The following is a 23,899-nucleotide window of genomic DNA, read 5'->3' on the forward strand; positions in this document are numbered from 1 at the left end:
AACACTGGGGGATAAAGGTGGCAGGAGTGTGATGCTAATCATATCACCTCCAAAATGGTCGAGCTCGAGAATGTGTGGGGCCCCACATTCCCTATATGTGCCTTCACGGCACGTTACTACCGAGTGTCCCACAAAGGGGTTTACACTGTTTGAATATTAATAACAGAGAAAGTATTACAGATAACCTGATGGAGCTTTTTGTATCTGGATCTGTCATGATTAGTGCTTGTTGCCATTCATTTGGTTTTTCTTTTATTTTCAGTTCACTTGCCAGTAGTGACAAGTAATTGAAAAGATGGCTGGCAACCTTTCCTTTGAGCAACGGAAGTGGATTTTAAAGTGTTTTTGGAAATGTGAGAACATGAAAGAAGTGCAGAGACGATGGCCTGCAGAATTTGATACTGCGCCACCGTCATGTGTAACAATTACGAAATTACACGACAAGTTTGAGAGGGAAGGAACTGTGTGAGATATGAAGAAGGGACGGTGTGGCAGGAAGAAATCAGTATCGGACGAAAGAGGGATGGAAGCAGTGGTACAAACTTTCACAAGATCCCTCAAGAAGTCCATACGGCAAGATCGCGTGAGTCCGGTGTAAGCAAATCAAGTGTCCACCGCATTTTAAAGCAAGCAAAGTGGAAACCCTACATTCCCAGGTTGCTTCACGTGATAAATGAGGATGATCCGGATACGCACCTCCAATTTTGTGAATGAACAGTTGACTGATTTCATTGTTTGGTCTGATGAGGCGACTTTTAAATTGAATGGAACCATCAATCGCCACAACTGTGTGTACTGGGCAACAGAAAATCCCCATGTTATGGAAGAACAAGCTGTTAATCTTCCTGGGATATCAGTGTGGTGTAGTATGTCAGTCAGAGGACTTGTCGGGCCATTCCTTTTTGAAAGAACAGTGACAGGTGTGTGTATCTTAACATGTTGTGGGAAGCAATTGTGCCAGCTGTTCACCAACTCTACCCAGGTGAGGATTGTTTTTTTCAACAAGACGGTGCACATTACCATCGAGACGTGTGGCGATTCCTGGATGAAACATTTGTTGAGAGGTGGATAGGCCGACAAGGTAGTGTCGAGTATCCACCCAGATCTCCCGATCTAACGCCGTTAGACTTCTTTCTGTGGGGAACTCTGAAGAACACTGTATATGCCACAAAACCACGTACGCTGGATGACATGAGAGAGGCGATTGTGACTGCCTGTAAAGCTATTCCTATGGAAACCATATCACATGTTTGTCAATCTGTTCCACAGCATTCCGGACGATGTATTTCTACCAATGGAGGACATTTTGAACATCTTCCACATTAGAACATCATCATTAATGTTTTGAACAACTCCGTGGCTTAAAAAAAAATATTTTTGTTATATTTGTTCGAGTTATTAAAGGACACACTGTATATGCAGGGGGAACTTTACCTTACCCCACCATGTTTTTTATTGGATAAAGGTGGAAAGCAGGGAAACAGGGTAGAAAAGTGAAGGGGGGCAGTGGTGGAAAGCAAGGGGTATCGAAAATCCACCTTGGCTGGGTGAAAATTTTATCTTGAGTAACCCCATTGGTGAAATATACATCATGTAAGATAATTTGCAACAGAATATATAAAAGACTTTGGCATTTGTCCACAATTAGTATAGGGTCTACCAATTTGAATGTCAGAACTTTAAAATTAGATAGAATGAAAACCACAAGTGATAATGACATATTTTTATTTTATTTTGAAGAGCAAACAATGGCATTAAGTTTTAAACAATATGTTGTTCAAATGTCCTCCTCTGCTTCGATGGGTGGAATGGATTCTGAATGTCCAATTTTCCAGCTCATCTGCACACATATTGAGTGGTATAGCCTCAATGGTTCGTTCGATGTTCCGTTTAAGGTCATGAACTGTGCGTGGCTTAGTCTCATAGACCTTAGATTTGACATAACCCCATAGAAAATAATCAGGGGTGTTAGATCAGATGATCTGGGTGGACAGTTCACATCACCCTTTCTGGACAGAACTCGTCCGGGGAACTTTTCCTGCAATAATTCCACTGTTTTGCAAGCTGTTGATGTCAAGATTTGCCAGTTTAGGCCACAAAAACTGCACCACCATATTCCTGTATCGCTCCCCATTGACAGTCACATGATTTCCATGTTGGTCCTCTAAAAAATAAGGCCCGATCCAGCCATTGGCCAGAAAACACCACCACAGTCACTTTCTCAGGATGAATAGGTACGTCCAGAATCACTTTCATCTGCCCAAATCCTACAGTTTTGTTTGTTAATGTAGCCATGAACAAAAAAATGTGGTTCATCGAAAAGATGATTTTCCGGCCAAAATCTGGATTGGCATCCAACTGCTGTAGAGACCAATTAGCGAACTCCCAACACACGATGATCATTAGGCTTAAGTTCTTGAGTCAGTTGCACTTTATAAGCTATTAGGTGAAGATTGTGATGCAAAATTCGTCATGTTGTCATCTGTGAAAGTTCAAGTTGTTGTGAACGCCGTGAAACAGACAGGTTTTAATCGCCCAACATGCTCTGGTTTACCGAAGCGATATTCTCAGCTGCACAACTGACTTGACGATGGACAGATGTTTGCTCGTTTGCTACTGAGCCTGTTCATTCAAATTTCTCGACGAGGCGGTAAATATGGCATTCTGTCGGTCGATTATGTTGACCATAACTTCCTCTCACTACACGAAATGTCTGTCGAATTGAACACACATTTTGATAATAAATTTGAATAATTTCTATGCGTTGTTGCATTGTGTTGATAACTTGCTACAGACTAATGCACACAGATGTCACAGTTCAAATTCATCATTTCAGCCAGTGTTACCACAACACTCTTTCAAAGTTCTCACGTTCAAATTGGTAGACCCTTTAGTTGCTTATTTTACATCTATATCATTTGATACTGAAGGAATAAACCAATCAATGTCTTACTCACGACTCATGTACATTAATCATACTTCAATAATACGTAAACCAGTACAAATATATTATAAAAAAATATACTAAATCTTTTTATGAAAGTGGCTGTACAGCGACTAGCCGTGAAAGGTTCAGGAAAGAAGAAGTGTCGTCAAAACAATAAATGCTATAAATGCTATTTTGAAATATTAGTTCGTAACATACATCAGTGGTTTTGCAAGCTTTTAAAAACAGTAACTCAAAGAAAATTAGTCCCAAAAAATGTACTTTTTAGGAGTGAAAAAAGTTATTTTATTTACTTGCTACTGAATCACGTATATCCTATCTTGCTAATTTAGTAATTATAGGAAGATGTTTCGAAAGCCCTGTTGAATTATCACTGGCAGACAATTCCACACAGGAAAAACAGCGAAAGGGAAAAAATAGGTGAAACTGGTTTGGCTGCTCAGTTAAGAGAACAATAGCATAGCATGTACAAGATCCACGTTCAAGTCCGGGTCAAGCTTGCATTTTTCGCTTAAATTTCTATGCAGCCTATGCGATGTTACTCACAGACTATTAGACACCTCAGATTCCTTCAACTTTCCTATTAACCTACCCTTTCTGCTTCCGGCTTCTCCAGTGGCTTGGGCAATGTCTTGTTGCGACGGTGGACCTTCTTGAGTTTCTGCCAAATCTCTGCATGGGATGCTCTTCCTTGGAGAACCTTTCCCAGATCCGGAACGTGAACACCGCCATGATTGGTCAGGTGAAACTCCGAGACCTGAAGACTTGCTTCTTTCCGACTTGCTGGCTTCACACTGAGACAAAAAGTAATATGCACAGTTTAGCATCAAAAGAAATTCCCTGACTTTTCCATACGAAGTACCAAAATTTTCCACACCAGGCAATTCATGTATTTACACATGTGTAAAGGAAGGCCACTACACTTTACTTAAACACCACACTAAGAATCCCAATTAACCCAGTTAGAAGTAATAACAAGAAAGAAAATTGAACAGAAATTGACTGTCAGATAGGGGCATCAGGTGTGAGCTTTTGCATTTAACATGCACATATTGATTAATGATAAACAACAAATTCATTTTTTATGTAAAAAGTATGTAAAATTTAGTAATATGGGTATTAATCATAATATCAGCCAAACCCAAAGCAAAAATTGCAACAACAAAGTGATAAATTCCAATAGCCCATTGCTGCAGTAGATTTCTACTCGAAAATACTATATGTCAAAACATGGCCCCTTTCCCTAGTGTGTCTGATATGCAATTACTACTGTAACAACCGGTAGTATCAGTATATCACAATGAAGTATAGTTTGTCCATGACAAATTTAAAATTTCTTGCTTGTCCTCTCTTCTTTGATTTAAAACCTACGTTTAGAACACTACTATAAAAGTTTTGATTTTTTCAGAAAAACAGTAAATGTCCCTGACATTTCTAGAAAGAGTAAATTCCCAGACTTTTTCAGGATTTCCAGAATGGAAATTCCCCTGAATACACTTTTAATTGTTTCCACTGTACTGTGAAGCTTTCCCATCGACGACAATGCCATTTTGAATAAAAAAAAACTCTCATTGCAAAGAACTATTAGAAGTACTCCTAAATAATTCCGAAGAACCTTGGTGTGAATGACTGTAACTGTTCTTTACAATTTGTACAAGTTTTCTAAGTGGTATTCTAAGCTTATTTTCTATTACAAATGCTAGCACAACACTGAATCCAAACATGCCAGGGTATAAAAAGGGAAAAATGGAAACTAGAAAAATTCATCAAAAGTATGTGCAATGCCACACACATATGACATCACATTCCCTATACATTACAAAATTCTGTGATAGCATCATCCCCTTGTAATCCAGGGGTCCCAGATTCGATACCTGTTGGAGGCATATAGTGGTTCGGATCCCACTTTAAACTGTAGGTTCAGCCCTGATCAGTCTACCTGTCCATAAGTTGGACTTAAAAACTCAACTTAATGTTACCGAATCCAGGCAAACTTAAGAGAAAGAAATTGTGAAAAGTGCTCCGGAATTTGCATCGAAAAAAGAGAGAACCTCAGAACTTGCAAATCTCGTGATGTCACTCTTATCAAAGACTACCAAGATGCCCCCTTGTTTTTACTCCAGGAAAACAAATTACTTTCAATCGTTTATCTGAGAAATAGTCTGTTATATCCCACAAGCAGCCACAACAGAAGAGTCTGAAGACTGTAGGAATTTGTTTTTTGAGCATACTACTACATGACAATGATGTACAATCTTTTAAAAAACAGCAATTATGCAGCCTCTACAGGTAATAATAAATTAGTAGAACTGAGCTGATGTCAATACAGATGTTTCGGTTGAATTTCTCAACTGATACCATTGTTTTTGAGTCACTAGAACCACAGCCAAGAGCAAGATTTGTAAGAGCAAGATGTTGGAAGTCCAGCATGTAGTTTTTCTGAGAAATGCTTGACAAAATCCCACCTTCCTGGGAAGCAGATGATTGACATGAACAAAGGCATGGGCAAAGTGAAAGCTGCACCCAAACTTCTCGAAGGCATGTAACTACCTGGTAAAGGCTGTGTGGAAATAAAAGAAATCATCAATTTCTAATTGCCGCTTGCAAATTCGTGGGGTAAGAAAGATGGACACTTTTAAAACCAGCATTACAATCATGGTGGGATTTTTCCGAGCCAGATGATTGCACAGTTCTTGGGAAGATGGGTAAAGGTAACTGTCTATTCATTTTGTTTTATCTACATTCAAGCGAGGAGAGAGGGTTGTGGATTCAACAATTTCTTCTTGTACTTTTCCCTTCTGTGTAAGTTTTTTATGTGACTGTTGGCATCTGCCGATACCGCAGAGACTTGTTTTGATTGCAAATGACAGAGAATGATGGGCAGCATAGCATAAACAGACGGCCAGATGAGCATTATTTTAATAGCTGTATTTATATATACAAGGGGAATGTAAAAAAAAGGGCCGATTGATTATTACAGAGAATAAAATCAAGCTAAAAAAAATCATGCTATACAAGTGCATACCCTGGCGATTTTTCTACATAGTCACCATGACGGTCTAAGCATTTTTGGTATTGTGGACCAAGTTTGTGTAGACCTCTGTGTAGAAATCTGTCGCCTGGGATCTCAGCCAGTTGGGAACTGATGTCTTGAGAACTTCACTATCATTGAAACGTTGCGAAGCAAGCACTTTTTGAGATAAAGGAACAGAAAGTAATCACTTGGGGCAACATCGGGACTGTATGGGACTTGCCTAGATCAGTAATGGTGAAACGGGGATTGGATCGCACTTCCTCATCAACAAGTTGCACAAGGTCGTCCGTCTGAACAAAAAGCCTGCCGCTCCACTCATCATCATTCCTGAAAAGCACGGCACCATTGCCTTGCCCTTCTTTCACTCATTACTGTTGGTCCGTAAATGGTACAGAATTCCCAATGAATGTCAACTGCACTTTTGCGTTGAGAAATCTAATCACCGACCTCACCTCGCATTTGGCGAGATTTTTTATTACAACAGACATTTCAACTTCTTGTTACTCGCACGTACACACCTCCACACTGAGAAATATACCTCTGTTGCAGGCAGAGAATACTAAAGCATGCTTCTGTGCACGCGCAGCTTCGTCAGTGTTGCCAGTCCCAAGTAAAAAAAATATTGGCCATTTTTTTTTTACATGTGCCTCGTATTTTACGTAGCTTTTCTCCCTTTCCAGGTTAACTCAAACAAAAAGAATGAATAGTGTTTATATTAGGGATGGCCAGATCCGGATCCTGGCGGATCCGAAATCTGGATCCGGTTGGTTCTGGATCCTAAAATTTTTCGGATCCGGTACTTTTGGATCCGGATTCGTTTTGCCAACCCACATGCGCTTCTTTGGAAAGTAAGAATGTGCTTAATACATATTGTTACCTGCTAATATACATATATATAATATACATACACATATATATATAGTGTGTGTGCGCACGTGCGCGATTTGTAATTAATTAATACACTTACAAGGGAGGTCTAAGTCTCCCCCTCCGATTTCCATGAAACTTGGCAGGTGTCCATCTTGACATTTGAGGGGGTTTTGCCCCCTAAAACCGTTTTTAGCTGAAAAAAACAACTTATTTCTTCCTTTGGGCCCCTTTATACACACACCTGCCAAGTATCATGGAAATCGGAGGGGGACACAGGGGTCAGATCCTCACTTCAATTTGTCCTCATCTTGACATTTGAGGGGGTTTTGCCCCCTAAAACAGTTTTTTAGCTGAAACAAAAAAACACGTATTTCTTCCATTGGGCCCCACTATACGCCTGCCAAGTTTCGTGGAAATCTGAGGGGGACACTTACATAACCTCCCTTGTTAGTCTTACACTTTGTAATTATATAACACTGCATATATTATAATGTTTTATTTTAATTTGTAAAACTGTAACTGTAGAACAATTGTATAATTTTTGTATAACATTTCTATCTTGTTATATGTGTTAAAGGTTTCATCCTGGAATGGAATGTCTCACATTTATGTGTGTTTTCATTTCCAATACATTCGAATGAATACATATTCGTTTCAATGGCATTTACAAAATCACCTCTGACATTTTATGTTAAACAAGTAAGATTATTTTTGTGCACGAGTGTGTTAGCCGATGCGTAGCAAAGTATTTTAGGAACAACACTTGAAAAAAATTCTTGTAGGACTAACAAAAAAATTCTTTGTAATCGAAGATCATAATACCTTTTAAGGTGTGGTAATATTATAATGGGATTGAGATACGAAACTTTCAGACCCGGATCCGGATGGATTTTTTGTGTAACTGCAACACTTTAAAAAGTCTTGCAACATTTCAAAAACCTCTCTTTTTGAATCCTCTGGGTCTAGAGCGCAGTTCACATAAAAAAAAAATTGCCAAATGTCGCAACACAAGACATTTTAAAGTGTTATTATGTTACATGAGAACAATTTGGGAGTTATTTAATGTCATTAAAGGAATGTGATGTGATGAATTAGTATGAGTTGGTTGAGTTAGTGTTTTAAGTTTTACTTTATGCAAAGTAAGGCTAATCGGGACTGGAACTACAGTTTAAAGTGGTATCCAAACCTAAGCCAAGCGTCAGGTTAACCTTGCAGCAGGTTTTCGCATATGTAGATCCAAACGTGCGCGCAAGAATATAGTTCCACTCAGACGGGTTCTATTCCGACACAACTGCATACTTGTAAGAAAACAGTTATTTAATTTGTAAAATAGAGACAAAATAATACATCCATTAGCAGGTGTGGACTTGATCGGTTGCAATCACTGTGCAGACGAACTTGGATCCGCAGATTCGCCAACTGGAGTTTGTATTGAGCTGAGGAATCCCTGAAGCCCAAGTGCGAGTCGAGCAAGACTGAACACGTTGCAGAGCGCGTGGAGTCCGCGATACCAGTGTTGCACATCCCACTATTTTAACCCTATGTTTATTGTGATTAATAATCGTGCTATACAGCGGCGAGAATGGCTGAATCAAGCAAGGTCTCCTGTTCAGCGAGTGTTATTGCGGGCTTCATCCGAAGGGAAAAGCTCTTCAAATCAAGCAAGTTGTTTAAAATGCATAATCCTCCTTACGGAAACAAGATCAAAGTAAAACAGGGCGTGAGGTGATTTGCCGTCAATGGGCGCACGAACTGTATCCCGGGTGTTGAATGATTTGCGGTTTGAGTTTAGGAAGAGGAAACGATTGTTTGTTGTTTGACTACAAAAGAATGTCCCCGGTATTAAAAGATATCCCCGTGAGAAGAAACATGTTTATTATTTGGAGCAGACGTGCTTTAACTCTGGGAGGGGCGTGGGCGTTATATTGATTTTTTATATATATATATCACCATGCAAAACCACCGCCAGGGCTGAAGAAACCGACGAGAAAGGGAGAGGGAAGGGGGAGGCTTATTGTTTCACCCACTGACGGCAATGACGTCTTTGTTGAAGGCGCATATATTTACTGTTCCGTGCAAGGAAAGGGATGGATGATTAGCAAGAAATGGACAGACCAAGATTTGAATCCTGGTTTAGTGAAGTGATTCATAAATTGTAACCAGAATAATAGCAGCAGGCAATGCACCTGATTGTATATATCCACAATAACAAATCATACTTTTTTTTTCTGGTATAACTTGAAGTGCGTGTGTCTTACAGTAACAAAGGTTTTCATAAACGTTTTTTTTATAAACCAAAAACAATGATTTGTCATTAAATTCAAGAGGGCCTGTCGTTGTTTACTTATATCTTTGTTTATTTTTATTTTTGCGTGCTCGAAATATACACACATGCTCATGGGCGTCCGGAAGGGGGGGGCAAGGGGGCCGTTCCCTCCCTGGAAAATGAAAGTCAACCAAAAATTATGTATTTCACACATATAATTTCATTTTAGCCACAATAATATGTGTTAATTATTGCATTAACACAATAAATTCAAATTTAAGCAATGTTATTAGGGAACTACACTCTTTTGGGGGAAATGTGACTTGTTTGCCCCCCTGGGAAAAATACTCTCATGTTTCGAAGATATTTCGCATTTATATTAAGAAATGACACATTTTTTTAAAATAATTTATGCGCCGAAAGTACTTCTCAAATGTTATGTTTCAGGAGACAAAGAGAAGCAAAAATACATTCCACTTGACATGCATGCGGGTTTTGATGTGTTGTGCGGTTGGCAATACTGTGGATTTTCTCAGTGTCTGCGATGTAAGCAGCTCGGCGGTTGAGGAAAGACTGGCACGGAAGATTCTGAGCTCAGTTCTCGCGCGGATTGATACATAAAACCTGCTGCAAGGTTGACTTGACGAGCAGCTTAGGACCCCTTGATAACAAGGCGATGACGCTACCACTGTGCCATCGGGGAGGTTGTGAATTAGTATGACTCCGTAACTAGTCTTTGTTATTTTAAACTGAATTATACAAATATCGGTATTGGTAGAAATCAGTGAGAGTATCTGTATTGGCTCATCCCTATAAATCACACATCCTTTACACAAACATGTAAAGGTAAAGTGTTCCCCTGTGCATAGCACCACGCCATGAAGGTGTATAGGGGGTGTGGGGGTAATGCCCCACACTTTCTTGATCCGGTCGTGAGTGGGGGTGATGTGATCAGCATCACGCCCCTGACCGCCTTTACCCCCCAGGGTTTCCCCCAGGTACCCATGTTATTCGACGCTGGGTAGGTGCCGGGGCCGCTTCCACCGTTAGAAAAGTTCCCGGATTTGAACCGGCCGGGGATCGAACCCGGGACCTTGAGCATGGTAGTCAGAAGCGTTACCGATGTTACACAAACATCTGTTCAGAAAAATTAACATAAATTTACCATTAAATAAGTAATCCATATGAAGCAATACATACCATTCCAAATCCAATTTTCATACATTTAATTAAATTTCAAGCACCTTCATTCTCTTCATTAAAAGAGAAAATACAGTAATGTTATTGTTCTGGTAATAAATTAAACAACATATGTATGCACTTACTGTTGTTTATTGTCCAACTCGCAGATAGCTTCCACTAGTGATGAGTGTCTACCTTCATCTGCTTCTTCCATTTCTTCTTCACCATCGTGGCCGAGATTATCTTCCTCATCACTCATCTCTAGGATATTTTGATTCAAGGCAAACCAAAGTTATTCTGTGCTACTGACACAGGCTATTCATAAATTTTTCCTACAAAATACATAAGTTAACTCTGAGTAGTGATAAGACAAGAAGCACTGTTCATATCAATCAGTACATTCTGTGTTCAAACTGTTATTAAAAGCAGTGCCTTCATACTATTTTCGTTCACTTCAGTCTAAGATAACTTTTACAGAATTACCATGTATTAGTTCAAGTATCTTGCAAGGTGTAGCTTTCAGAAGACATTTAAATACCGAGGGAAATGGCATGGAACTGTTTGAGGCATTAAAATATGCAGGGGTAGACAAAACTAAGAATAATTCAGACTTCAGCATTTTTTTCCTTCAATACAGGCTAAGAAAGCCATGAATCCAACCAGGCCAGGGGCACTGCATCAGCCCACCTTGGCATTAAGTAAAACTATTTTGTATAGTGGCCTGCGGTGACATTTTCCATTAGGGAAGCAGATCCAGAAAAATTAAGAAAACCAAGAATTCATTGCTTCTACATGGTATGTTATACTGAAAGAAATGAGCACTCTACCACACACTGTTTCCTTAACATCTCTAAGGGGAAAGATGAATGTCTTGGCACAGTTGTTCATTTATTTTGAACTTCATTTGGTCTGTTGTCAAATGTGTGTGTAATGCAGCAGATGATCGCGGATGACTGAAACAATTTTCACATGTTGCATTATTCACAAATCCACTTTGCACCACGTACTTCTTTCCGTAGAAAATAGTAAACAATGATAACACTTAAGCTTTTAAAGCTTTCGGTTTCCTCACAACCCCTTGAACTTCCCGCAGTTTGAAAGTTGGTTACATTTAATATTTCGCAATGATAAATTTCTTGTAAGGGACAGATGGCTGAAATTTGCTAGTTCATTTAATTTGAATATTCGTACTTTCTATTCTATTCTATCCGTGAATCGCTTTTGCGGCTATCCGTCCTGGAATAAGTGGGAAACATCTAGAAATTGCAAAATAAGCGAAAATAAGGAGTTAGTTTTCGGAATTGAAACTGTCGATTTTCGCAATTTTTTTTGTTTCACAATCAAATATATATATTCCTCATACTACCACGACACCAAATTTTAACTATGTTTCCTAACCTAACTGAACTAACCTAACCACGTGCCAATGGTTTGTGGGGCTAGTGTCAATGGTTCACAATTATTTCAAATTTCTAGATCCTGATACTAACACGACACCAAATTTTAACTATGTATCCTAACCTAACTGAACTAACCTAACCACGTGCCAATGGTTCGCAATTATTTCCAATTTCTAGATCCTGATACTAACACGACACCAAATTTTAACTATGTATCCTAACCTAACTGAACTAACCTAACCACGTGCCAATGGTTCGTGGGGCTAGCGTCAATGGTTCGCAATTATTTCCAATTTCTAGATCCTGATACTAACACGATATTCCTTTCCTTTCTTCACAACCCCGTGTTCAATTAGAAAACCCATTGGATCCTCCACAATCGGTACAAACTTCACCACGCATCCAGGACACGTCATGCTTCTAACTCTCGTTGCAAACACAGATGGTTCGACACACTGGATACCCAATGAACATGAACAAAACACAATCACGACGCATCATGATAGTCACGACGGTGTACGAAGGTGTACGCGCCAAACGTTATTCTCCGTCGGAGAATTAATTTTCAACGAACAACATGAATTTCAGCTATGAAACATTCCCACATCACATAAAACACCTTCCCGATGTTCGACAATCCTACAGGAACTTATTACGGTAAGTAGTTTCTTCCGTAAAAATTAATAAATGTGTCCGAAGGATAGTAAACAAGTACCGTAAAAAATTACGAAATATATCATTGATCAGTGTCTCCGGTATAGTAAAGTAGTACCCGGTTTTTTACAACAGATTCGTGATTAGGAGGCCAAAATGAGTTAGTATACAGAAAATTAACAAAATTACAGACTTTTTCGGTAACACTTTACTATACCGGAGACGGATTTCTTCAAATTTACAGGAGAAAGTACTTACACAAATCATTTTCTGTAGCGTTGTTGATGGTAAATTTCTCGTATCGGACAAACGGATTTCTTCAAATTTACAGGAGAAATTACTTACCGAATGCAGTTTCTTTATAGTTGTGGAAGTTCGGGGAAGTGTTTTCTCGCATCGTTCATTGAATTTTGCTGGTTAATCATCTTTTTTTCGATATAAATGTGTGACCGTTGCACGAGAGCTCTTGCATCTATTTACTTCCAGGTGGATGTAGCCTGTGCGTGATGACGTAATCTGGGCCAGTGTTTCCAAATATGCGTTTATGTAACGGGTCACACGTTTAAATAAATCAGTTGAACGTGATCAACGTTTTGAAAATGACGTGTGCAGGATGCTAAATTGAACGAAAGGAGTGCTAATGGAACCTAACCTAACAGGCCTAACCTAACCTAGTAGGCATACCTCGTCCCTGTGATGGTCAGTGGGGCATCCAAAAACCATTGACGTTAGCCTAAAAATTCACGAAAGCCCCACGGACCATCACGGGGACGAGGTATGCCTACTAGGTTAGGTTAGGCCTGTTAGGTTAGGTTCCATTAGCACTCCTTTCGTTCAATTTATCATTCCCGAACACGTTTCCGACATTCGGACAACATCGGCTTCTAGCAGCAGCAATAGCGTGTATTGTGCTCTCGTGCAGAAAGCAAATAGCAGCAGCAGCAATAGCTCGTCGGAAATAGATTTTCGTAGAAAACCACATGCATTCGCATTAAAATGGATCAAAACTACATTCCCGAACACATTTTCGACATTCCTCCTCACCGGTAAATAATGAGCAATTGTGCCGATTTCGCTTATCTTGCACTTTCTACGCGTGGTGGGGTGGAAACATTGCATATGGACTACGGTGGTGAAACTGTGACGGCCATTTCCCGTGTTACGGAAGGGAAGAATCAACCAAGAAAACTTACTCGATATGTCGCAAATATAGCTATTTTCGGTGAAATTAGCGAAGTCTCACCTTCAGGAATGTTTGTCAATGCAGAATACGTAAGTACGAATATTAAAATCAAAAGAAGTAGGAAATTTCAGCTGTTTGTCCGATACGAGAAATTTACCTTGTTGATGTTCGGGAATGTAGTTTTGATCCATTTTAATGCGAATGCATGTGGTTTTCTACAAAAATCTATTTCCGACGCGCTATTGCTGCTGCCGCCATTTGCTTTCTGCACGAGAGCACAATACGCTTTCGTATTGTCCGTATATGCTAAATTGAACGAAAGGAGTGCTAATGGAACCGAACCTAACAGGCCTAACCTAACCTAGTAGGCATACCTCGTCCCCATGTTGGTTCGTGGAGCTATCGTGAATTTTTGGGCTAACGTCAATGGTTTTTGGGGCTGCCCGTGGAATGTTTGTGGGAAATAAGGAACAACAGTAAGTACTTGTTATTGTAAGAAATAGACATTATTTTCGTTAGAAATTCATTATTTCACCTAAGAAATGTTCTGCAATGCAGAATAATACGTTAGCAATGTAAAAAATTGCGAAATAAATCATTGGTAGGTGTCTCCGGTATAGTAAAGTAGTACCCTTTTTCTAGATTGTCAATTCTTACCGAAATCCGTCTGTCGCTTACGAGAAATTTACCCGTTAGTAACTTTTCAGACATGTTTTTACATGTTTCTACTTTTCTTAGATTGCATGACTATTCTGTCACTATTGCCTATTAACAGCGCCCAATCACCCATGGCATATTTTCGTGAAATCTGGGAGGGACGATTATGACTCGAACAAGAAATATGCCAGTTGTTCCAGACAATACTACAGTAATATAGAAATAATTTGCAAGATTATTTTAACGGTGTTAGAAGTAATACATTTAGGGTAGGTTTGATAGCGAGTAAAACAACCGATGGTGGGTTGACATCTGTAGTTACTACTTACTAAACGAGGTGGTCGATGAAAGGAAATAAAAATATCCTGTTCACGCTTTTTTGTGAATTTATCATAGAATTCACTAGAAATAGTAGAATAAGACAAATGTATTCGACGTCAAGAGAATGAGGGAACCAGGGAAAACCTGTAGAGAATGTCATTAAAGACAACTTCATGTAATTTCCAACGACTTATAATTATTAATAATTACTCAGATTATTTATAGAGATATTAATAACTCAACAAACATTTAATATTACTTACTGGTTCTTATTTAAAATAACACATATATTTTCACCTTATTAAATGTCCATCGGACAAAAACACATGTAGTTTTAACAGATAGCTAATACTACTATAACTTCACTTCTTTGTAAATATTGAAATATTAAGTGAAATATCTTATGAATTTTTAATTAGCATTAGGTATATTTATAAAAACGTTTCATGCCCACAATTGTGTTCAGAAACAAGGAAGTATGCTACTCATATTTATTGGTGTTTAACGTCTAAAGAAATTAGCCTTTTCACCGTAAACTAATAAGCTACAATTCATTCATGCGCAATTACACATACTTAGGCTGGACATATTTCCACTAAATTTTACTCACAACAATTTTAAAGACTACACCGTAGAAGAATTACCGCTGCAAGTTCCCGCGTTCAATTTAAGGTAGAAACGAGACTTCCAAAGTTGCGAAGCCAGCGTTGCGCTCAAAACATGATCCGCCATGTTGAAACGTCATCTATCTGCTGTGCTATCTGCAGAGAGTAGCGTAGCAAGGAGTAGGCGAAGTGGGCGACCTATCGGGGCCTCGAGCTTGAAGCGGTGTAGCGTCCAATGGGGTAGATACGAAAAATGTAATAAATAGAAGTTAGAAAAGATGCTAAATGCTGATGCTTGCGGGCATAAAAAATAAAACATTCTGTTTTAACTGGTTTTAAATTCTAGATAAACGTTATAATTTGAATGTCAAATCAGGGCGTAACATACAGGCAGGCGAGTCCTAAGCCTAAGGGGGCGCAAAAAAGTAAAAATTATTGTCATATTTCTCATGTAAAGAATTTACGAAAAAATCACGATAACTTGGTTGGACGATTTTAGCCAATTATTATTTTATTAAAATAAAAGAACTCCCCGATTCTAATATGTTAACAATACTGCCACGAAAAAAGAGTGAGGCATTTATTGCATGCGTTGTTTTCAAATCAAGAAGGGCATGGATATTATTAGCAGTTCCTTCCTTCCTACAACTTCAGCTTTCAGCTCCCTAAAAGCAGAGAAAGACATTTATAAGGTGAGGAAAATTATTAAATATAAATTTCGTCAGAAATTTAAATGCTAATTTTCTAACGTATCCATGAAGATTTAGTATGGATTCACATTGAGATTTGAAATTCATCCCTTAGATGGTGCAGCACCCCAGAGTAGTTTTCTTTTTGTTGTTACGTTGGTATTCATGCGAAAATTTTCAAGCACGATTCCTCTCTAATGAGCTTTATTAGTAGGTGCAGTCAGTTGTTGGAGAGAACATTGTTGGTGCTAATAATCAATTCTCTGTGATGGTGAATCACCCCGGCTACCTTTCACACGTGCGAAAATTTTGTTCTACGCTTATGCAAAATGTCATTAAACAAGGTGACCAACCATGAATACCCTAATTTTGTGTGTCAGATAATAATAATAATAAAAAAATTAAAATAAAGAAAAGGATGACTAGGGAGAATCTGAAATTGAGGCAAGTAAAAAGGCTCCCTATTCTATACCCTCGAATTTTGAAATATTTTTTTTTTCATTATGAAGACATATCGCAATCGCAAATGTTCCTATTGCACAAGTCAATCATAAGAAGAAAAAGAAAAAAAATCAGACGTGCGCCTGTGACATAAATCGATGATCCGAAATCTTCAGACTTGCGCCTGTGACATGAATCAATCATTCGCCATCATAAAGTTCTGAAAAACCTTTTTGACGTTACGCAAGGAATTTTAATTCCATAAAAAACGTAAGTTTCGTAGCACGTAGATCTAAAAAATTACTTTCCGCGCTATTTAGAAACATCGTTTATTATGAAGAACTAATTTTTGTAACGAGAATATTTGAAATGTGCGAAAAATCGAGGGTGTAGAAAAGGGTACCGGAGCCGTGTTTTTAGTTTCAAAATTGTAAAAAATAATTAAATTACAATATAATAAAGCAATGCATCATATATTAATACTTAGGAAAAGAACTGGCATGTATTATCATATTTGAATTATGTTCGAAACCTCTGGAGTGACGAGTAACCCCCGATACCAACGAAAGGCGTGAAATGTATGTTAATGGGGGCCTCGCGATATGTTGCTATGCCACTGAATCCTGATATGGTAAATGACGGTCTCACTGCAGAACATGGGCTGCTTTTTTCCTCTAAATAGACGAACAAAATTTATATCCCCTGAAAGTACGTACCTTCTACTTCCATTTTCCGGTGTTCCTTTTACGATTACTATTATATTATTGCACATAAAAAATGTTTTTCCTGCTACTGAAATCAATGCATTTCTCCATTTGTTCACGTCTATATTGTTTACACGCTCAAGTGATGTGCGATAAGTGAGACCCTTCGTTTCACGGCATTCGAGTTGATTTGTCGCTCCGGATTCCACCCACAGACGCACAGTTTCTTTCATTATTTCAGACGAGGAATGCTTACAAGGTTAGGTTAGGCCTGTTAGGTTGGGTTCCAATAGCATAAATACAATGAAAAATGTTTTTCCTGCTACTAAAAGCAATGCATATCTCCATTTGTTCGTGTCCATATTGCTTACGCACAGTTTCTTTCATTATTTCTTCGAGGAATGCGTACAAGGTTAGGTTAGGCCTGTTAGGTTAGGTTTCATTAGCATAAATACAATGACTAATTATTATTTAGGCTAAGAGAACTAAACCTAGCTACCAAACAACATAGGCATTTTTTGCTTTCACTAGATTTGTGCAGGAATATGCATTTTCCTTCGTTGCTACGATTTCAATACCACCCAACCTGGACACGTTTTTCTGTTGTTTTTTTTTTAAAGAAAAAAAATTTCCGCACCTTAAAACTTCCTTTTCCCGATTACTAACTACAAAACGTTACCAAAAAATTATGAACCGTGTTCCTCCTAAGCAGCCCATATTCTGCAGTCTTACCTAAATGACTTATATGAGGAAGTTGCATAGTAAAGTGAATTTGGTGTACATGATTTTTCAATATTGTACCAAAGTCTCGAACGAGACCGAATGTCGGCCACTAAGTCTCAGTCTTTCCTCGATTTTCCAGAGATCTGTCTCCTTCTGGTCTTCATAATTACAAGCCTGTCTGCCGTCGCGATTAGGCAAGATGGCAGAGCAGTGGTGCTTAATAACAAAATTAAAATAAAATCATCGTTGCGATTATACAAAGTGACAGAAAAGCGACGTGAAAGGAATTTTAAAAAGTTAAATACTCCGCGTACATCTTTACCGTATCACCACTTATATTGAAGAAATTGACATGTAAACCCGAGTGTTCTAAACTTGTTGTTATTTTGAAATTTGTGAACAAAATATTATGACGAAAATTATTGAAATTCCAGAAAATGCATTCTTGTAACAACAATTTTTTGCCAGTCACAACCTATGGATTGGCAATAAACAAGAATGTTCATGTGTTCAGTCATTGACTGTTACCAGTATTGCTTTGTCAAAAAAAAACTCTACCGAGTGGCTGAATTATAGTAAATGATGCTATTGTTAGTACATAATGCATCTGCAATAAATGGAGCTCACGTTTTTGCACTGGAAGTTATAAGATATTTACTTGTGTTTTACAAAGTAACTAATGACTTTGTGATACACGGTCATGCTAAATTTACGGGGCTAGTAGATAGCCCTGTCTGCACACAGCCTTCCTAACAGATGACGTCAGGCCAATCAGAGGACGTTCCTACTTCAGTGACGTAGGACGGGAATTTCAGCAATGTTTGATAGTGTATTTCTCAAGAACGAAAACAAATATCTCCGAGATATTTTGCACATCTCATTTGTATCATTAGCTATGCGTAAAATGAATAGATTTTAAACTCCGGCCCCCGTGACTGAGTGGTTAGCAAATCGCGCTGCGATGCCAGGGATCCCGGGTTCGAATCCTGGCTTGGGCATAGACGTTTGTGATGTCTATTCATCAATTGCATCATATTATCACTCATCCCCATCTTCGCAAATTAGCCAAAAGTGGCACAAGAAGCGAAGTAAAATAAATCAAATCAAATTAAAGTGAATAGATTTTAAACGTATTTCATGTCGTAATATAAATGTCCATTCAAAAAAGCCAAAAGTGGCACAAGAAGCGAAGTAAAATAAATCAAATCAAATTAAAGTGAATAGATTTTAAACGTATTTCATGTCGTAATATAAATGTCCATTCACCAGCGTGCATCAGCCTGGTGATTGGGTGAAATCTAGAACAGTCTGTTCATATAACTGAAGGAAATGGAGGCTAGATTCAGAGAGCGTGCGTATATTCGCGTTTATTAAGAAAAAAAATCAGTGTCCTCTATATCATATCTTCTCAAATAACAATATCTCATTTTAAACGCTCACTATAAATTTAATCGGCATTCTTTGCAAAAATATCGTAAATCGAATATGCACATTGCAGCAGAACACGGACGCATGTTTTATAATAATAATAATAAAAATCGTCTTTATTAGAGCGGGCGTGTTTCGGCCTCAAGGACCGTTCTTACCCTGATGATTCGTGAACGAGCAGTTACTACTATTTAAGATGTTGACAGTATATGTCTGCACCCAGTTTATTCGCCCTAGTTGCAACAAAATCGGCGTAACATCCTGTACTATTGCCTACAGAACGGATATCATGAATCAGAACCAGTTTCAAAGCAGGCACCCTTTCGATGCATGATTGAGTTGGTATTTTAAGCCTACTTTATGCACAGTAAGGCCAATCGGGACTGGACCTACAGTTTAAAGTGGGATCAGAGGCCTGCACAAGACCCGGAGAAAACCCGTCTGCGAGGAGGCGCGCCTACAATAATATGCAACACGCACATCAAGCCCAGGTGTTCGACATCGCGCAAGCGAGCTTCACGTCACAATGTTGCACAGGCTTCGATGCCTGCCAGGTTTTTCTATTACCCGGGTCTTAAGAAGACCCGTGAGACTCGATGTAGTTCTTGCAGGTAGACGGCGAGCACTACTGTCAGTGTTGCCAACGGCCATTATATTTCACTACGCATGGAAATATTTGAATTTCTGCTAGGCGCAGGTGCCTTGAGGTTGTAGAATCATTGGCGTAGCAAGGGGTGAGCGAAGTGGGCGACCAACCTGGGCCTCGCGCATATAGGGGCCTCGCGTCCTATGAGGTTGATACGAAAAACGTAATAAATGGAAGTGAGAAAGATAGAAAAGGCTAATTTTTGTGGGCAATAAAATTAAGACATTTTTAACTGGCTTTATATTCTAGTTTAACGTTATAATTTGAATGAATACGTCAAATCAGAGGCGGGCGGGAGCTCTAAGCCTAAGGGGCCCCGAAAAAGTCAAAATAATTCTAATTTCTCATGTGAAACATCAACGCAAAAATTGCTTGGACAATTTTATCCATTTTTCTTCTGTGTCGTGACCTTGCATAGCCTACCCGATTTTAATATGTTAATGGTAAAGCACCTCAAACTGCCACGGAGCAAAGTATGGGGCATTTAAATGCTTCTGGCATTTTAAACTCAAGAAAGGTATGGATAATATTAGCAGTTCTTCCTTCGTTCCTACAACTTCAGACGCAGCTATTGCCTGCCCTCTGTAACGGGCACGAAGATGATTTATCTTCCGAACTTCCTGATCAAGTTCTATGTTTCAGGAATGTGCTTAAATCTGAAATCAAGTGCTTTAGGAAAGTTTCTTCTCCTTGATAGCTCTACACTAACTTCCAGTGTTCTCTGTATCCTGTACCGCCTTCTGTTTGGGGGAAGGGATAAGTAAGTATTTGTATTTTCTTCTTTTGAATACATAAATGTCAAAGAAAGATATGTTGTAATATGTGAAAATTCAGAGTTAGAGCATCGATTTGTATAGTTATTAATGTAAGTGCAGCCACAACCAGCCATTCTAAGTAATTACGTAAATTTCCTGGAAGAAGCTGACTGTACTTGAGGGACCCAAGTTTATTTCTTGCGGACGCGTACTTTACGATTTTATTACGCCACTGCGTCAAATATTTAATATTACAAGAACATTAAGACGTAACAACAAAATGAGATTCACAGTTATTATTATCATCTAAGTCCTAAAATTCAAAGTTAACTGGTACAATTTATGTGCAACAAAGTCAAAATTGCTAATTAAAAAAAGTCAAAATTGCTAATTAAAAAAAAAGTCAAATTAGCTGTATCAGTTGATTACACCAAACATTTCACATTTATTGTGCAAATGACTATCGTTTTAAGATTTGCTGATGTTGAAACCGATTGTGTAGAAGAGCTTGTAGGTAGATACATTGGGCCCCTAGACAGGATTGTGATTTAGCGCACTCCCTTCCCCCCGCTCTATCAAGCACTGACATTTTATGTGCGTCCTTCCATATTTTCTACTTAAGCCATGGTTTGTGACATTTACATCCTACAAACTTCGAAATGAGGAAACAAAGAACGACTCATTAAATAATATATAGGTTATATTTCAAGATTCTTACTTTGTATTTCTGATTTTTTTTAAAAAAAAGTTTAGCACACTTAAGGATATTTCAGTTATCTTACTGCCTAAAGAACATCTTAAAAAACGTACTATTACTACTACTTTGGTTAATGAAAATTCCAGCAGCGTGTTACTGTAGCTCTGCCAAGTGTAAATTTCTCTGTCGCGTACTATTAAATATAATTTTCGTCAGAAATTAATTATTATTGTAGGCTATTATATAAATATGATAATTTGCTGACGTTTCCTTGATGACTGTGTATCGATTTACATTGATATTTCAAACTTAAAGAACGATGGGGCCTTGCATTCAAATCTCGCCCAGGACCTCGCGATATGTTGCTAAGCCACTGCACCTAAGATTTTGTAACTTCTCAAATTAGTGTCATTATTATGTCAAACCAACTACCACATATTTTCTAAATTTGTTTCGATGGTCTTGAAATAGGTTTGTGTGTCTTGTTCATTTTATGTCACCTTTCTGGTCTTGAAATCGTAAATCTTCTGTCGGTTTCATTTTTACGTTGTTTGTTTGTTGAAATGTGTAAATAGCATTGCCTGTTATTTGCACCCGTGTGAAAATACAAGCTAACAATTATATTTTGTATCGTATTACTATCAATGCGGTCTGAGAACAAGATAACTAGCAACAACACTAGCGAACGACGATTTGTTGAAAGAGATGACAATATTCAAAAACCTTTTATAATGCAAATTCTGATTTCATGTTCCATTTTATGGACCATCGTGCCTTAGTGTTCAGGGGGGGGGGGGATCTTGAGCAACTAATTCGGATATTGAATTGGCAAAATTACACCAGAGAGAAAATCTGTTTGATTGATTGATTCATTTATTTGGTCAATTTATGCACAATAAGGCTAATCGGGACTGGACCTATAGTTTAAAGTAGGATCTGAACCATCATGTGCTTCCACCGGGTATCGAACCTGGTACCCTTTGATTACAAGGCGACGACACTACCACTGCGCCATAGGGGAGCACCCCGAAAAAAGTATAATGTAGAACAACCACCAGTCACACAAAGTTCCAAAGTATTTACGATGGCACTTTTTGCGAAACTTGGTTCGTACTCCTGTACAGGTGTCAGCAGTGGCAGCAATTAGGGGCGGGGCCGAGAGAGTGCAGTTGCCCCCCCCACTTTTTGCTACTTTTGCACCACGCTAACCTCATGTACCAAGGGAAATTAATTATCCTTGCCCCCCCCCCCCCGTACATTTGCACTTTGGCCCTCTAGTTTTGGAACCCAATCGCCGCCACTGGGTGTGAGCGATACAAATGTTTTCTAGCAAGGAATAAATGTCTGCAATTTCAAATTGATAAAAGTGATGAACATTTTAAGTGCTCCTAGAACAGTTTAGAATCTAAAAGTTGGCAACGGTGACTGCGTGACTCATGTATCTGGAGACGGTGCAAAACCGGAATCAGCGTTCGCTGAAGATAAGCGAGCTTCGTCTTGCAAGGCCTTCCAGTTACCCGTGGGCTTTCGATGCTTGACGGGTCAAAACCCAGGTATATAGTTTTACTCGCCCGCCCGACCAACCAGGCGGGCCTAGTAAGCGATTCTGGCCGTTGTGCAGCCCTCTGAGTGGGATCCGAACCACTATGTGCCTCCACCGGGTAACGAACCCGGGACCCCTTGATTGCAAGGCGACGACGCTACCACGGCGCCATCTGGGAGGCTTTTCGATCATGAGCCGCACCAGCTCTGAACGCTGGTGCAAAATGATGACATCATGCTTTAACCTGGTGAAAACTTTAGTGGAAAGCGCGTTTAATTTGCACGTCTGCTCTTGCCTTCGCATTCTACCGTGCCTTTGATTCTCTACGTACGCAAGTGTATGTGCCAACGCAAAGCAAATAGTAGGCGAATGTCCATCAACCTTTTCATTCAGTCCTTTTCCCAATAGTGATGATTAGGGTGTGGATTTATAGGCGCTAAAAACATCTGAAATAGGTAGGTAAATGAGCACCAAAAGTGATGAAAATAGGCACTTAGAAAGGCACCGTGACATAAAAAGGTACTAAAATAAGCACCCTAAAATAGAAAAATGAACTAAAATTGGCTAAAAACGCGGTCTTTAAAAAAATAATTGTCAGTCTTTTGTGAACCTATATTTCATGCCTCTTATTTTACGTTGCTTTCCCGCCATTTTGACTAATTGCGACGATAAAGTGAGGTTGCAGGATGATTAAATTAAATTTATGGAAGGACACTGATAAAGAAACAATCTTGCCCAGCTCAGGAATCCCACACCGGACCCTTATGTGTAATGTGTTAGGACAGGAGAAGAAAGAGTGTTATTTCTCGAAGATTTTTATATAATTAAGTTAAAGTCTCTAAAATGTGAATAGTAGTAAAAAGGATGACATTGATGAAAATAAATTCAGAACCACAGAACACATACCTCGCAGATGATTATACTGGCTGTAGGACCAGGCGCCGGCGCTTCGTTGGCTTTCAAGAATACAGTCCAGGGTGTACAGGGTCAAGGAAGTTGGTTAATAAGGTGTGTTTTATACAGCGTATTTTTATTTACTTGTAGCTTGAATTGTATCTTCTGCAAATATGCTGTATAAAGAAACAAACTGCAGGAGTACTAATTGAGGTGTGTGTACTGCGTGGAAGAGAGGTTGATACTTCAGTGCCTTCCTA

At 38.8% G+C, this 23,899-nt stretch overlaps 1 protein-coding gene across 1 annotated transcript in view; it reads right to left on the bottom strand.

The window, feature by feature from the left end:
• LOC146003760 (U3 small nucleolar RNA-associated protein 14 homolog A) overlaps positions 1-14,848 on the bottom strand; it is a 38,995-nt gene extending 24,147 nt beyond the window's left edge. Inside the window, exons 1-3 of the mRNA XM_083142174.1 lie at positions 14,778-14,848; positions 10,443-10,631; positions 3,540-3,741 (exon numbers count right to left, since the gene is read on the bottom strand). Coding sequence (XP_082998300.1) covers positions 3,540-3,741; positions 10,443-10,558 — 318 coding nt within the window. The 5' untranslated portion in view covers positions 10,559-10,631; positions 14,778-14,848. The remainder of the gene's footprint in view (positions 1-3,539; positions 3,742-10,442; positions 10,632-14,777) is intronic.
• Between the last annotated feature and the right edge of the window lie 9,051 nt (positions 14,849-23,899).

The sequence above is a fragment of the Lepisma saccharinum genome, chromosome 20 (assembly GCF_977018435.1).
Source record: "Lepisma saccharinum chromosome 20, izLepSacc3.1, whole genome shotgun sequence".
NCBI lineage: Eukaryota > Metazoa > Arthropoda > Insecta > Zygentoma > Lepismatidae > Lepisma > Lepisma saccharinum.